Raw genomic sequence first — 15,397 nt, forward strand, 5'->3', positions numbered from 1 at the left:
CAGATGAAAAGTTTCTCTTCAGTCTACCCGCTAACAAAACTGCTGTACTGATTGATGGGCGTTGGTAGTTTCCACCACTTTCATTACCAATTAGATTTGAGCTCTGGTATTTCACACAGCATCAGCATGTCTCCCAGCAGACCACACTGCTTTGTGGCCAGACTGGAAGTCCAATCAGTTGGAGTTAGAAGCATTATACAGAGACGACTATGAACAAAAACTCTTACTACACATCCTGCAAGTACACGTCAGCTGGAACGATTAATCGTTTTAGTATTAGTTATTGAAATAATCGGCAACTAAATTAGTCTAATCTAACCTTTTGCTATCCAATTATTAAATTGGATAATCAAAAAAAAATGTATTGCTGATAAGCAGAAAAGACTGATCTTTTTACACGTTATTTTTTAGCTACAGGTGTCCCCTTTGCTACGAATGATCAAGAGTGCACTAAAGGAATGTTTTGGTATTTTAGGCAATAAAATGCTTATTTTGTTATTTAGAAAAAGAGCTGAATTATTTATTTGCATATTTAAATGTTTACCCAATATTGTATAAAAAAGGCAATAGTGATTAAATAAAAATCTGCAGAATACGCCAATTTCATTTACCCGATTAATCAATTAATGAACTTACAACACAATCCAGACCAAACTGTTATCAACTCCTCCCTAGCAAGTTGTCCAACATCCTCCTCAGCAGCTTATTCCAAAATAATTAGAGTTTCCAAAGAGTAAGAGAAGCTGTTATTTACTAACCAAAACAGTCCAACAGAAATAAATTATATAGACCTGTCCAAGTTTATACATAGCTGTAAGTTGTCTGAGCTGGTTAAAGTGCAACAATAGACTTGGTGTCCTGCTGTTGCTGTGACTCTACTCCCAGAGGAAGCTCCCCCCGGTTGCCTCTGGTCCTCTCATTACAGCTTGTTCCCCGAACAGCTGGCTGGGCCTCGCAGCATGTTTTGCTTTCAGATGAACACTGGAAATACAATGCTGACCGCCACCTCGATCAGGCGGTTTCACCTGGCAACGCAAGACGGCTCCGGGTTCAGCCCGGCGGGCCGCCAGGTGTCTATTAACAACGGCAGCTGGGAGAGGCTCCAGACCCCGACAACCCAAACAGGCTCTCCTCATCCAACGATTTATTATACCACAGCAAAATGTCATAATATGACCGGACAATGAACAATCTTGGCTTTTGAAACAAGCAATGAATTTGTGTTTGACAGAGTAGTATGGTATAGAAATCACAAACAAGCATAGTTTCTACTTAATTTTAAGTAATAAAGTAAGATAATTTTTTTTTTTTTTACAGAAGTGCGACTGTCTTTAGATTTTTGTTTGTGGTCAAATATCAGCTGTAAATTTGCAATCTGCATCATAAATCACATCGTGATTAGATGTAATTTGTAATTAAGTGCCACGTTTGTTTTCATCATCTGAACTTCAATCCATAATGTGCTAATTAAGCTGCAATCCAGCTACCTCATTTCTCATTGAGTTTGGTCCATCCTAATGAAATTGAACTTGATAAACCTCGGAAGTAATTAACACAGACTTCCAGCGCTAAATCACTGCTTGGTCTTTGATTTTCTCAATACAGCCGCAATCACATTTACACTAATGTTACCACAGCTGGACTGAGGTCTTGTGAGTTTCGTGTTTGATTAAGTTTATCAGAAATATAGCACTAAATGATCGCGTAGATGATATGTAGTCAGATCCTAACAAAAAATGAGTCTTGAGAAGACACAAGCTAGCTAAACTGGTATCCAAAACCTCAGCATTAGGTTTTGTGCTGCTTTTGCTCAATTTTGTATAAATAATTAAATATACGTACTGAAAATGTGTGCTGTCAAATCACTAAATCATATGGAAATATAATTAGTTACCAGTTGAAGATGGATGTCAATTAATATTCCTTGTATTCTGCTTGATAAAGGAAAAGTTGTACGGAGTGGATGTAGTCACTGAGTGAAGACGACCTAAAGAAAAGCCTTCTCAGCATCAGTGAGGAGTTTTAAACAAAGTAAGATGACGAGGTATTTGGAAAAGGAAATTCAGAGGAAAGTGTAATGTTTGCAGAATACTGAGACATTTATATGGCAGTGAGAGAAAGAAAATGACATTAAGCAGCAAATAACAGGAGGCTTGAACAGAGGACAGCAGAGGTGCTAGGTTTTATTCCTAAAGTTTTCAACAACTATCAGATACCAACAGATATTCCCAAACAGGTTGGGGTTGGGAACATGGGCAGCTTTTAAAAAGTGTCTAAATATTTTGGTCAGTATATACACAAAGAGAAACTGCTGTGTTAGTAGTGTAAAACCTAACAGCACTAACTACTAATATAAAATTGTCAGTCAATACTGATCTAGTTTCATGTTTGTTTTAAAATAACAAAACTCAGTTTTATAAAGTGGAGTGACTCTGATCTTAATAATAAGGGGTGTTATGTAAAATTGACTATTTTACATAATAGTCAATTTTGTAAAATTTGACAAATTGACTATTGAATAATACTTTGCAATGCCATTCATCACAAACACACCTGGAGTGTTGCCTTGATTCCTTTCACCTCCCATGGCAACCATTTGGGGTGACTAAATGCTGGCTCCCACAAAGCTGCGCCTTGAAGCGGCGGTCTCCAACTCAGCTTCTGCCCTACGGAGCACTTTCCCCACTCAGTTCCTTCAAACTAGTGGCAGCAGCAATTAACAAATAGATGGTGGAACTGTGCATCTCAATGCAACGCTCCTTAGAAAGGTTGCAAACGGCACAATGAGAAGCATTGTTGTAATGACATGATGAAGGTGGAGTGTTTGAAAGAGCAGGAGCTTCTTAAAGAAACATAGGCCCAATTTCAAGCTGTCAAATTGCAAAGTTTCTTTTAAGTCCTATTTGGTATCTGCAGCTTTCCTTTGACAAATGAAAGTAACAATTACATGATTATACTATGAAGTGGCTCTTTGTGCCTGGAAAATACACAATACTGCTCCTTTTATTGATCACAAAGACAAGAAATACTACTTTGAATATTGTTCTGATATCTTCTACTGCAGTTCTGAAAGACAAATTAGACTTGACTCAAAACTGCGTCGATATCTGGTGGTTTGTGCATCTCCAGAATTTGCTTATAGTTGTAATTTGGATGATGAATCTGTCTCATCTCTGGACCCAATAATGCAGACAGCCATACATTTCTGAAAAAGGCTGACACATTCATCAGCGGCAAACTTTGTTTTAATGGCATTAAAAGAATTGCTTCTCAGGCTGTCTGCACAATGCCATCGATGTAGCGCACAATTCATTGCCTTGACTTGCTTCATGTCTCATTGGCAGGCAGAAGCAGTAGAGCGTCACCTGTCAACACAAACCGGTACAGGATGCTATTTTTTGATATAAACGGGGAGCGGGCGTCTTTTTGTGCCGAAACTCATACAGTAAAAGGTATTCACAGCGGCACGAACACACCGCCTGCAGTCAAATCTTCTTCCGGACAACAGAAACCGTGCTGATCGACTTGATGTAAATCTTCTCAATGTCTTTTGAGTGAAATGAAAAGAGGGACTAAAACGACAGCATGTACTGACAAGGCAGCGGGAAGAGATGGTGGGGTGGAAACAAGAGGGTTTGTCGACGAGAATCAAGAAAAAGAGTGGCGGCACGCTGACAGCAAAAAGGAGAGGTGAGACTAAGACGTAAAACAGAGGCTTGACGGGGTTAGATGGGAGGAAATGAAAGAAGCAAGCACAAGGGGAGTGAGGAACGAGAGAAAGATAGGAGGACAGGAAATATGCAGGGATGAGAGAAGAGGTCTGGATCTGATATGGTGGGAGGAATGATGAATAGGGATGTGAAGGAGTGAGCAGAGGAGGAGTATGTAGGCTGGAGAAAAGCTACCAGATGTTTCTCAATGCAGCTAATCTGCATCCTAATAAGTGAGCAGGAAACTAATCAACTCGTACAGTTCTGCCTGTCAGTCTTTCTCTTCATCTACTTTCCCCACATAGAGGAGCGCACTCACACTCTTGACACACACTTCGGAGACACTTCTGCACACGCAGCCCCCCCCGCCCTCCGTTCGCCTTCCCCCGTCGTTTTATCCTTCGTTCTAATTCTGGAGTTTATGACTGCTTCCATCCCCTCCCTCCTTCAGCAGTAATCATCCATCCATCTGTCCACCATGCTACCACTTTGCTTCTCGCAGCTTAATGTGGAGCCACCGCGCTTTGTGTAAAACTTGACAGACACGCACGTCGTTGTTATAATCCAAGACCGGCCCAACTATTTATGGAAGTAGTTGTTTTTTTCCCCCCGCCTCCTTGTGTGTGGGGGTCGTAAGAGTGAGTAAGTTTAAAGTGGTCGCATCAACAGGATTCTGCCGTCCTGTGGATGGCAGGATGACATAAGAAGAGTAAATACAACAGCAGAAACATATAATTCACTCTTGTTTGCAACATTTGTTTTAATCATTAGACATTTATCTGTTTACTCATCAACTGAGCTCAAGATCATACAGGAGTTCATTCAACTCATCTTCAATTCTTCTAAGATTTGGGGTCATAGTTCAGGCATTATTGAAGTTTTTGATTTGTAATCAGCTGCTCCCAGTAGTAAAAACAATACCTTACTGCAACATTAATGCATCCTAACAACGGTCAGGTAGTAAAAGCGTAGAGTAAAAATCCTTATAGCTGTGCAACATCCAAAAATAAGTGAATAAGGGAATAGGTGTTCTAACTTGCAATGCCTCAAGTGAAAAATAATTAAGAACAAAAGTTTACAAAAAGAACAAATCAAGCTAACCTTAAAGAAGTTTGAAGATTAAAACTTTGGCATCGTTTGGGTCTAATGGCCAACCGGTTGCTGTATTCTTTTATTTCTAAGCACTTGATAGTAACTTGATATCAAGTCTTAATGTCAGCATTTTAAGATAGAGATCTGTGCAAAGAACTGTTCAGCTCTGATTCATATCTTTATTTGCTCTCTAATAATGGCACATGGGATGTCATGAGGCACCAGTCTTCCTCTGAACACTCCTAACTAATGACTGTGCTGCCTGGCAAATGAACAACATCCTGAATCATTCAGATGTCGCTCTAATGACTCACTGATCACTGACGGAAGCCACTAGAGGTGGGAAGTCTGGTGACGAGTTGTGAAAAACAACAACCTCTCTCCGTCTAACGTTGATAAAATTGCAGAGGTGATGTTGGACAAGAAGATAGCAACCTTAGCCCCCAAAGGGAAGACCAAGCAACAGTTTGAAAAAGTCGGAAAAGAAGTTAAAGCTGAACAAAAACATCCCAGGTCTACAGCTGTGTTATGCGGACCATCTTGACCAAATGGTGACGCTGCCTCCCTGCTACAACGACTCAAAGACTATAAATATCTTCACTGTGATCAGGTCCTCTGAGATGATGCCTGACTGCCAGTGAGCTTACACAATAAGACAGCTGTCTAGAAAAACGTGTTGCCATTATGTTCTGAAAAAGATTCATTTCACAGGCATGAAACAGCAAATAGGAAAAAAACCACGTAGTTCAAAAATACAGCTAGCACAAGGAGGGGATTATGAAATGATGCTACCGTTCAGTATTTGCAGATTCTCCTACCTGTGAACTGTTCTGTCTAAAGTACCCACAAATTATCCAGGAAAATTCACCTTTCTGTGGCTTTTTGTTCTAAAGAAAATGCAAATGTCTAACAATCGAATTGCTTCTTGTCATGCTGTTAGCTAGCGTCTGTAAAGCAGCTAATCCAGGAGTGCCATTCATTTTCCTGGACAGTGACTGGCTGTACTGCCAGGAGCAAAAATAAGCAAGCCAGGGAATGTTAGCTTCTGTAGTAGGTTTGAGACACTTTCCACTGAGCGTGTTGATGCATGTTAAGGTATATTTAGTGTTTGACTTATAAGCAGTTACAAGAGTTTTCAGAGGTGATCTCAAGTATTCACATGGATACTGGTGGTCCATTGTATAGACTTAATACTTCAAGAATGATATTTAGATCAGGTTAATGTCAAACATAGATATGTCTTCAGCATGACTTACATCCTCAACATTAAGACAGCCCAGTCTTGTTGCTCATCACAGTGAACAGCTGTCATCATTAGATTTTGTCCAGCTGAAGAAAGTCTAAGATATAGTTATTAGAAATATATGTGAGGGTATGTAAATTAAAACTCATGTTTTTGGGCCTTAATTTGACAAAATAAAAGGAAGCATTTCTTGAGTTGCCCTGCTGTGTTGTTTTGTGCTTCTGATAACACAAAACTTAACGTCTTAAATTTTTTGGGGGGGATTAGAATCATCTTAAAATTAAATGAACATGCAAAACTCCAATATATGGACGAGTCAAATTAAACCTGGATTTCATTTGTGAACACAAGTAGGAGCTGATGGAGTGATTTTTTAAATTACTTTGGTTAAAATCTTATTCAGTGCTGTATAAGTTCATCTTGTAAGATACATGTACTTATGTCCAACTTAAAATAACATGCACAGATTACTTTCAAAAATAGATCCAATACACATCCAAGCTTTGAAATCTTTTAGTGGGCTGGGTCTATGCCCATAATTTTGAATCTGGGTCTTAAATAATAAATGCTCAGACAGCAGAGCAGGTAAAGGTCCAGATGCAATGCACTCATGTCAGGTGTTTGGACGGATAAGATGTCAGATTTGTGCAGGTCCGGGTCGTCTCCCAGCAAGAGTTCAGACCTCTGGCTGGCAGGAAGCGAAGGCTGCTGTCTGCGGTTTGCAATAGAACTGATGGATTCATCCCAGAGAGTCCAAGCGGACCGCGGGATCTTTGCTTTCACTCGCAAACTGCACAGACACACACACGTTAGACTCAACCCGTCAATTCCCCAGCGGGAGATGCTCAGTACGGCGGATGGGAGGGACGAGGGATGTCATCTGGAGGAAATAGGATTCCACCTTATAGAAGGCAGGGCTGGATCAGGCTGTCAACAGAGATGCAATGCTGGCTGACACGATGCGCCAGGAATGAATATGAACTTCACTCTCACAGCCTCACATCGAGGGTGAAAACGTTAGTACTCGTGCCAAGACATTTAAAGACGCAAAAAAACAAATTTCCTCTGTTGGGGTCGATGTGGGTGGATGCTATTTAGCTGTTTTTGACACAGGGGAATAGGTTGTTGATGCGATACAATAGATGGCACATCATTTTTATATTTTTTTTAGTCTTTTGCTGCTCAGCTAGCTACAACCAAACATGTATGAGATATTTACATGCAGGAAAATTGTACCAACTGAAGTCAGATGCATGGAAGAAGCTGTGGAGCTGACAGAGTTCTCACCAACGTGTCGGGGAAGAAAACGAGTCTCGGCTGTGCGTGCATCTCTGTATATATTTTTTTGAAGTGCTGCAGTGAGACAAGACATGGATACCGAAAAGAACAGCAGTGTTTAAAGAGACGGCACCAAAGGAATTTGTGTCGAGGCATTAGGGAAGAAGACGGGCCAAGGTCACACACACACAAAACAACAATCGCGCTGCAGCTGTCAAACAGACTAAAAATACATGTTTTTATTTTTTCGTATTTACTACCATTTGCGCTTCAATAAAATACCAAATCACCTGGGATTTTTTCTTTTTTTAACCATCACCAAAATCTGGTCCCGTTTTAGATTATAAATTGTTAATGCTAAACCTACAATGCCTGAATCTAGATCAGAATGTGCCTCTTATGATCCATATGCTGCTGCTGCTTTTCTCCAGACTCCAGGGGGTTTCATTTACATAAGGGGGAAACACGCAGAGCTTCACGCCACATTCTTACTCGTCTCCCAATCCTAATTACCCGCAATCCTTGAAAACAACTATCTTAAAATGCTATTACAGAGAAAAGTAAACAAAGTGGTTTAAGAAGAAGGAAGTGAATGATGCATTTTTCATGAGCATCACCAGTAGAAAACTCTTAATGTTATGAAAACTCATTCATGACTATCGAGTAATGGGGCTGGTTTCTCATTCTCACGCTCTGATAGGGTAGCAAAATAAAACAAATATTCAAATATTGGAAAAATTGTATTGAATTAACAGAAGTCTATTGGAATCAAAAGTAAGTGTTGCTTCGTTAAGGGCTGCCATAATTTCTTGGTTCTGAATGTGATAGTCATGATCAGGCTGGTCATTGATCACAAAAAATACATAACTAACATGAATGTATGCTTGTTAAAAGAGCCAGTTTGTATCAGAACCAGGTTCATTTCAAACTCCTTATTATGAACCTGCGTTTTACCTTCTACACTCTCAGTCTGAAAACTTAAGCTACCTGAATTCAAATAGTTTATTTCTAAAAAACTTTTAAAGTTTTATGCAAAAAAGCAACACAGACTATTAAAATCCATGCCGCCTCATTCCAAGTAGGTTTTTTCAACTCATGATTACCTGGAACCACACCCTAAATGGGCCACAAGCAGAATTATCAACAAGTACTATAACAAATTATAACATGCTATCATTAGCTTAGCATTTCAGGAAAATGCTCACCATGACATCATCAGCAACAGGGCAAGTAATGAGTTTATTTAAGGCTGCAGCTATATGTAAGAGTCAGATATGTTTGTGAGTTGAACTCTGATGACATCACATTAAAGGGGTCCAGCAGAAACTCTGCTACTCAGTTAAGAAAGCAGCTAAAAATGGATGGAAAACATGTAGCCAAAATCTAATATAGTTTTAGCATTTGTTTTTAAATACATACCTGCCTCTTACATACAACTACATTCTTCTATAAACTCACATCTTGCGCATGCTGATGATGATGTCATATTGAGCAGTTCGATAAAATGCTAAGCTAATTATATCATGCTTGCGCTCTGTTGTGATGTGATTTGTTGATAACTGCTCTGTGATGACAACTGTGTGAAGATCCGTCCAAAACGTTATATTTTAAGCCTTTTGTAAACTAGAGATTTTTACGAGTTATACCTTGTACTGATTTTATTCCATATTGGACTAGGACTCTGTATTGGTTAAGGTACAAGGCTGATAGATCTCACAAAGAATTGGCATTGGGCTTTAAAAAACTGGGATTAGGACATCCTAAAATGGTATTCAGCAACGATGCATCACTGCACAGGAGGGAGATCAAAGAACTCTTAGAATGGATGCAGAGCAAACAAGCTCTGCATTAGTAAGGGGAAGGTAAGGAGGAAGCTAGTGGACTCTGCACTCACCTTCTTTTCCCTTTAGCCACAGGTAAAAACATCTCTGCTGCTGGGGCCTGGTCATACCAGACAGAAAAACAATTCATCGCAGCCTTTGTGCTATTAAGGAGATCTAAAACAGCAGGTGTTGTAGCAGTGTGTCCTTTATCACGAAGGATTCCACCCGTCCCGCTCACAAACTGTTTCACCTCTGCTTGTATACAGAAAGCTCAAAAGTGAGAACAAAGCAACTCAAATGAAGGTTGGTTCTTCTAAAGTCGATGCCCTGCTCAATGATCCTTAACTGCTATCTTGGTAGAGTGGTGCTGCTATTGTCACTAATCTTTTTTATGTTTTTCTTTATTTGTATTTATGTTTCAGAAATTGCTTTGTGTTGTTTTGAGATCTGCAGGGTCTCAATCTTTTTAACTCTTTTGCTCACACAGAAAGCCTAATGAAATGAACCTTAAATCTTGAAAATAGCTAATGGAAACACCTCTATTATTGATCGGCAGTAGTGTCAGTAATCCACTAACCTCCCACACAACAGCTTATCCCCCCGACCCCGTGTTTTTATTCTAGCTGGAGGCCTAATTACTGATCTCAGTCACCTGCTTGATGCTTGTCACTTTTAGAACCGTTACAATTTCTAAGGTCAGCGTACAAACGGTCTGCTTCTCCCTTTCGAAAAAACCCCATCTGCAACTGAGCTCAAAGATGATAAACGAGATTGTGACGTGAATAGAAAGTATTTGGACTCAAACGCTGCTGAAAAGATAATTAGAAAAGAAGCCACATTGACAAACTGAGAGAAAGGGTTCTGAAATCAGACATCTGGTGCAGAAACAAGGTTTTTAACGTGACAAAACACAGAATACTACATAGATGATGTGGACTGTTTGCAGTTTCGATTTAATGGACCAAGTAATGGTTACAACAGTGGGTTATTTTTAGAGGAGAGAGAGAAAATACGCAGTTACTGTACATTGCTCATGGCTTTTATTTAGCATGATCCCCTTACAGCTAATGCAACTTATCCAACTGCAGAACAGTGCAAAAGTATTCACATCCTTTGTAATTATTCACATTGTGTTATGACACATTTACAAACTTCAAAGAATCCATCTGGTAACAATTTATTTGACAGGGTGTGGATTAGACAGACGTGACACTGTCATAAACCTGTCATGATCAAGGAGTCTTCATGAATGTTTACAACTGAGGCATTATTTGCTAAATAATGACCCTTTCAATGCAAAGTTGTATTAAAACTTGTATTAAAGTGGTCTACCTTGCATTAAAAATGTCATTATTTACAGAATGACACTTCATGACAACAGTTATAAACATTCATCAATGTCATCGTCATGACAAGTTTTCGGTCATGTCAGTCTAATGCTCACCCCATCAAATATAGTGTTACCATTTATCTCAAGATAGATAAAACCACAAAGGGGACACAGCAGACAGGTGGAAGAAGGGGCTCTGGTAGGAAGGGGATAAAGTTTAAACCTCTTAGCCTACATGCAAAATGCTAGTATCCTTATCTTCACAGATTCGTGTTGTGGGGACAGGATATCTGGTGGAGCTAAACATAGAGCAATCCTGAAGGAAAAGCTTGTAGAAGTTGGAAAAGACCTAAGACTAGGGCCGAGGTTTACCTTCTAGTGGGACAACAAGCCTAAAAGCCAAAGTCAAAGTGTCAGAGAGGCCTAGTTAAAGTCCTCAACTAAATTCCACTGAAAATATGTGGCAATATCTGATGCAATATGATTGAGTTACGGCTATCTGAAGCAAAACTGTAAGTTTCTAAATTTGCAAATCTGGTAGAAAGATTTCTTTCAAAGACAGCTGTACTTGCTGTGAAGTGCTGACTCAGAGGATGTTGATTACAAATACAAGAACATTTTTTTGGTAAAAAAAAAAAAGGTGTAGTTTTCTTCATTACAAAACTATGCAAAAATGTTGGTCTGTCACACAATACTCAGAATATTGTGAGTGTTTATTGTGACTAGGCCTGTCACAGTAAACACTGTATATTGATTAATTCCACAAAAAATTAAAACCACCTCAATAATTTCCATTTGGAAGATTTATCATTTTTCTCAAAACTGGTCTTCAGTCGGGTTCTTTGGTCTCAAATATCTTTTTCTTGAAGGACCATTTTGTTTACAGAAACTTCATGTAAAAAAAATGGTCTAAAAATGGTCTCCAAAAAATAATGTTATCAATAATCACAATAACTTCTGGGACAATTTATCGTCCAGCAAAATTTTCTATCATGGCATGAGAAAATAAAAGAAAAACTCTGTATGTAACCTTTTGCATGGTATTTTAATTTCAACTAGACTATATTAAAAACAACATTGCACAGAATTTTTAAGCATTATTGAGGCCGATAGTGCAGAGCCAGGGAAAGTGGGCAGACTATACATGTTGGCTTTTGGGACATAGAAGTTTTGTGCTTAAAATGTCCATTTTAACTTAATGGATTTGGAATTGAACACAGAGCACAAATGATCTCCAGACTGCAGCACCAACGGAGGAACTGCAGAAAAAATGTGAATTATATGACAGATAATGGTTACGGCCATCTGCTCTCTAGATTGGGGAATAGACTTGGTTGTGTTTAATTGGTCTAGGTGGGGCTGTTATAGCAAATAAAAGAAAAACTAGTATGTAATGTGCTGAAGACACTTTTAGAAAAAAAAAGGCCTTTTTTCCTTTGTTCAAATTGCTTCTTTAACACAAAGGAAGAGAAAGGAGAAAGTCTAGCCAGTAAGTCACTTACCCATCACTTTAACAAAATAGGCATCAGCTTCAAAATTGTTCTTCAATGCGTGGATCATTAAGTCGCTTTTGCCCTCTGCCTTGCTCAGGATGAGCATGTCTAATATTCCCTGTAAATGTACAGAGATAAGAAACAAAACAAAAAGAGAAGTTTAGCCGCTGTAATTATCAGGACAGGGACATATAATGGATGCCCTTATGGATCAGAACAAATATGAGGATCAATGACAAACTTCTGTTTTAGTTTAACATTTTCCTCTGCCTCATGCGGTAATATAATGCAAACATGGTGAGAAATAAGGCCACAAAAACAAATCAGTAAATAAAAAGGGCTGTAAAAGAACTGAAGTGTTGATAATAGGGGTGCAAGTTATCAATTAATAAGTTTATCTAAAGTTGATTTATCTTACTGACTGACAAATAATTAACTGATAAGCGGCCATTTTCTTAAAACCCTTTAAATGTTTTCTCTCTCTTTATAGACTTTCTATACCAGGAAGAACTTAATTTTTCATGCTACGCTGAATTGAAGAAAGGAAGCACATTATTATATTTTAACCACTTTTTGTGCGTCAGCTGTATTAAAGAATCACTGAATAAACACAAACTCGTAGTTTTCTCATATTTAACTTTGACATACTAGTAAAATATAACAAAACAGGAAGGAATGCCCCGCCATCTTTATTTCAGTATTGACTCGATCTGTGGAAGGATGACCAGCAGCGCCCTCTTCTGGATGGCAGCCACACAACAACACTCAAAGAAGGTCTTTGAGAACATTACTAGTTAATCAATTGGAACTCATTCTAATCTAATAAATCATTAATTGACAATTAATCATAAGTAGACCAATTGTTTGCATCTCTGGTTGAGGAGCTTTTAATTTGATTAGTGACAATAATCTAAGGAAACAATCTGCTAAAACCAAATATGGAACCAAAAGGAAGAAATATATACATAAACACTTTGTTTTTCATGGTAGACAGAACCCTAATAATACACTTTTGTCAACTCAAGATTCAAAATATTCTTGTTTACTCTACCAGATTTATTCTCACAAAGTCTGATAAGTTTATTAGATATTTCAACTGGGTAAAGATAGCAGATATTCATTACTGGTGAACTGGGAACTGAGTACCGCATGGAAAAAGCAGCGTATAATAATAAAAATACTCTACTCTCTCTACTCACGTCCTCATAGATGTCAAAGAAAGTAGCCATGACGGCCTTCTGGATCGCTCCCAGGTCCGTTTGGTCCCAGTGGATGCGGAACATTCGGCCCACGCTGCTGCAGTTGGGCAGGTTACAGGGAGCGTTCTCCAACAGGAAGGCCCGCTGATCACTGAGGAGAACAGAAATAAATACTCTTCATTATTTACATCTAACACGGTGATGGTGAGGTTACCACTGGACTGTGCCAAGCAATTCAAGACATCTAGAAATTAGTGTTCACTTTTCAATTGAACAAAAATTCTTGATTTTAGGTTTTACCATAAAGAATGTCATCAAATGAATGAATATATTTTTGTCAACAAAGCATTCAGTTGGTAAGTTAAGGTAATTTTATTCATATAGCACATTTTCAGGAACAAGACAATTCAAAGTGCTTTACATGAATTAGAAAGAAATGCAACAAAACAACAAACCAAAGGAAAGAGCAAAACAGAGAGAAAAAGAAAACAAAGAGTAAGTAGTCTGATTTATTAACTAGTAGGGGTTCCTCTAGACTCTGGTTCTGATAATGTTAAACTAAGGTATTGAGCAGTCTTTCTAAACTAAACTATTGAAAACAATGTCACAAAAGTATGTATGTTTGCAATCAGAGGACACACACACAAAATAACATTTACTTTGTAAAAACAGAGTAACCCTTGTACTGTTAGTGTCATTCCTGCATAAAAACACCTAGGAAAACCTGCTGAAGTCACCATGTTTTTAATTACCCATTTATTTTAGAACATTGCTCAATTCTTTAGCATTTTTGGCTAAAGTTATTAAGAGTCACAGTGAATGATGTAAAGGACCATACACAGGGATACAGGCTCCTGGATTAGATCCTAAAACATTAATGACTTGAGGTTGAACATGAGGGTTTTCTTCGGCTGCAGTTATGAGAAAATGTGAACAAAACCTTCAACTGCTCTTGTCCACAAATAAAGACAGTGTGAGTCTGAGTTCAGGTAAAACTAAAGTGCACACAAAAATAGAACCTGTCTTCCCTCCTCCCCCTTCAATGTAGCTCCTCTGATCAAATTTAAAACAGGCTCTGATTATTTATTGCTTTACATCTGTTGTTGTAAATACATGTGGCCTTGTTCCGTAAATGCAAGCAGACTGTGACTGATTTCCTGGAACTAAATGAAATCCCTACAGCTCTAACCTTTTTTCTTCCCTTCACCACATCTACCTTTTCAGACTGTTTCAACACCATCTTGTTTCCCTCTGGGGAACCGAACTGACCTCTTTCTACTTCTGTTTGGGGAAGCTGCTTCACACACATTCTCAGACTCTACAAACAAAGAGGTAGAAATAGTACATTTTACACTCCCTGCTGGAGATGATGCAACTAATGTATGAGGTGCTACTATAAAATATCATATTAGACAACATGATTTCTACATTACAATACGATGAGACTACAGTACCTTCTGACAATCCGAATGCTTCATTTCTTTTGTAATCAACACTCTTTATAAATAAAAATATTGATACAATTCAAAAAACAGGATTGTTCATTTTAAGTAGAGATAATGTTGATTCATTTAACAGATATGAAAGTTTTATAGCATGAAAATGAATTCTTGTGATTTTTACCTAAATGTATTTGAAGCAATGCGTCTGACATAAACAAAATACACAAAAGCAAGAGAGACCAAATACTTAGAATGCACTCTATGTGGGGAAAATGATGAAGACTGAAGATTTAACAGAAATCAATGATCACTTATTGGCTGATTCTGTTGTAACTTCCTACAGTAAGTTCAACAAGCTGATCTGTTACTTTCTGAGAAATCCGCTGTAGGTAGAGGTTTGACATGATTATATCGTGAGTACAAGAGCTCACGATATTAAAAATAGTTGCCTTTTATAAAACTAGTAAACTGACTATCGCCAGTATTGTTTCGAGAAATAAAACAAGAAAATGTAGTACAAGAACGCAGCAACCCGCCTTTTAACCAACTCCCCAAGACGTGAGGAGTTGGTTAAATCCTGTTTTATCCTCTCTACATCGGCTTCCTGCCCATTTTAGAATTGATTTCACCTTTTTTATTCTCTTAATGGCCTTGCCCCTCCTTATTTATCTGACTTTTTAAGTCTTCCTCTATGAAGGACATCCCTGACGTCATCAAATCAACTTTTATTAGCTGTCCCACAGTCTAAGCTAAAGCACTGAGGTGACCGGGCTTTTCCAGTGGCAGC

General features: G+C 38.4%; 1 protein-coding gene across 3 annotated transcripts in view; it reads right to left on the minus strand.

The window, feature by feature from the left end:
- The window catches only part of itfg1 (integrin alpha FG-GAP repeat containing 1), a 169,208-nt gene that overhangs the window by 64,145 nt on the left and 89,666 nt on the right, over window positions 1–15,397 (minus strand). For all 3 annotated transcript variants that reach the window (XM_044102727.1, XM_044102744.1, XM_044102753.1), the window contains exons 11-12: window positions 13,169–13,319; window positions 11,979–12,087 (exon numbers count right to left, since the gene is read on the minus strand). In XM_044102727.1, the coding sequence (XP_043958662.1) occupies window positions 11,979–12,087; window positions 13,169–13,319 (260 nt within the window). The remainder of the gene's footprint in view (window positions 1–11,978; window positions 12,088–13,168; window positions 13,320–15,397) is intronic.

The sequence above is a fragment of the Gambusia affinis genome, linkage group LG02 (assembly GCF_019740435.1).
Source record: "Gambusia affinis linkage group LG02, SWU_Gaff_1.0, whole genome shotgun sequence".
NCBI lineage: Eukaryota > Metazoa > Chordata > Actinopteri > Cyprinodontiformes > Poeciliidae > Gambusia > Gambusia affinis.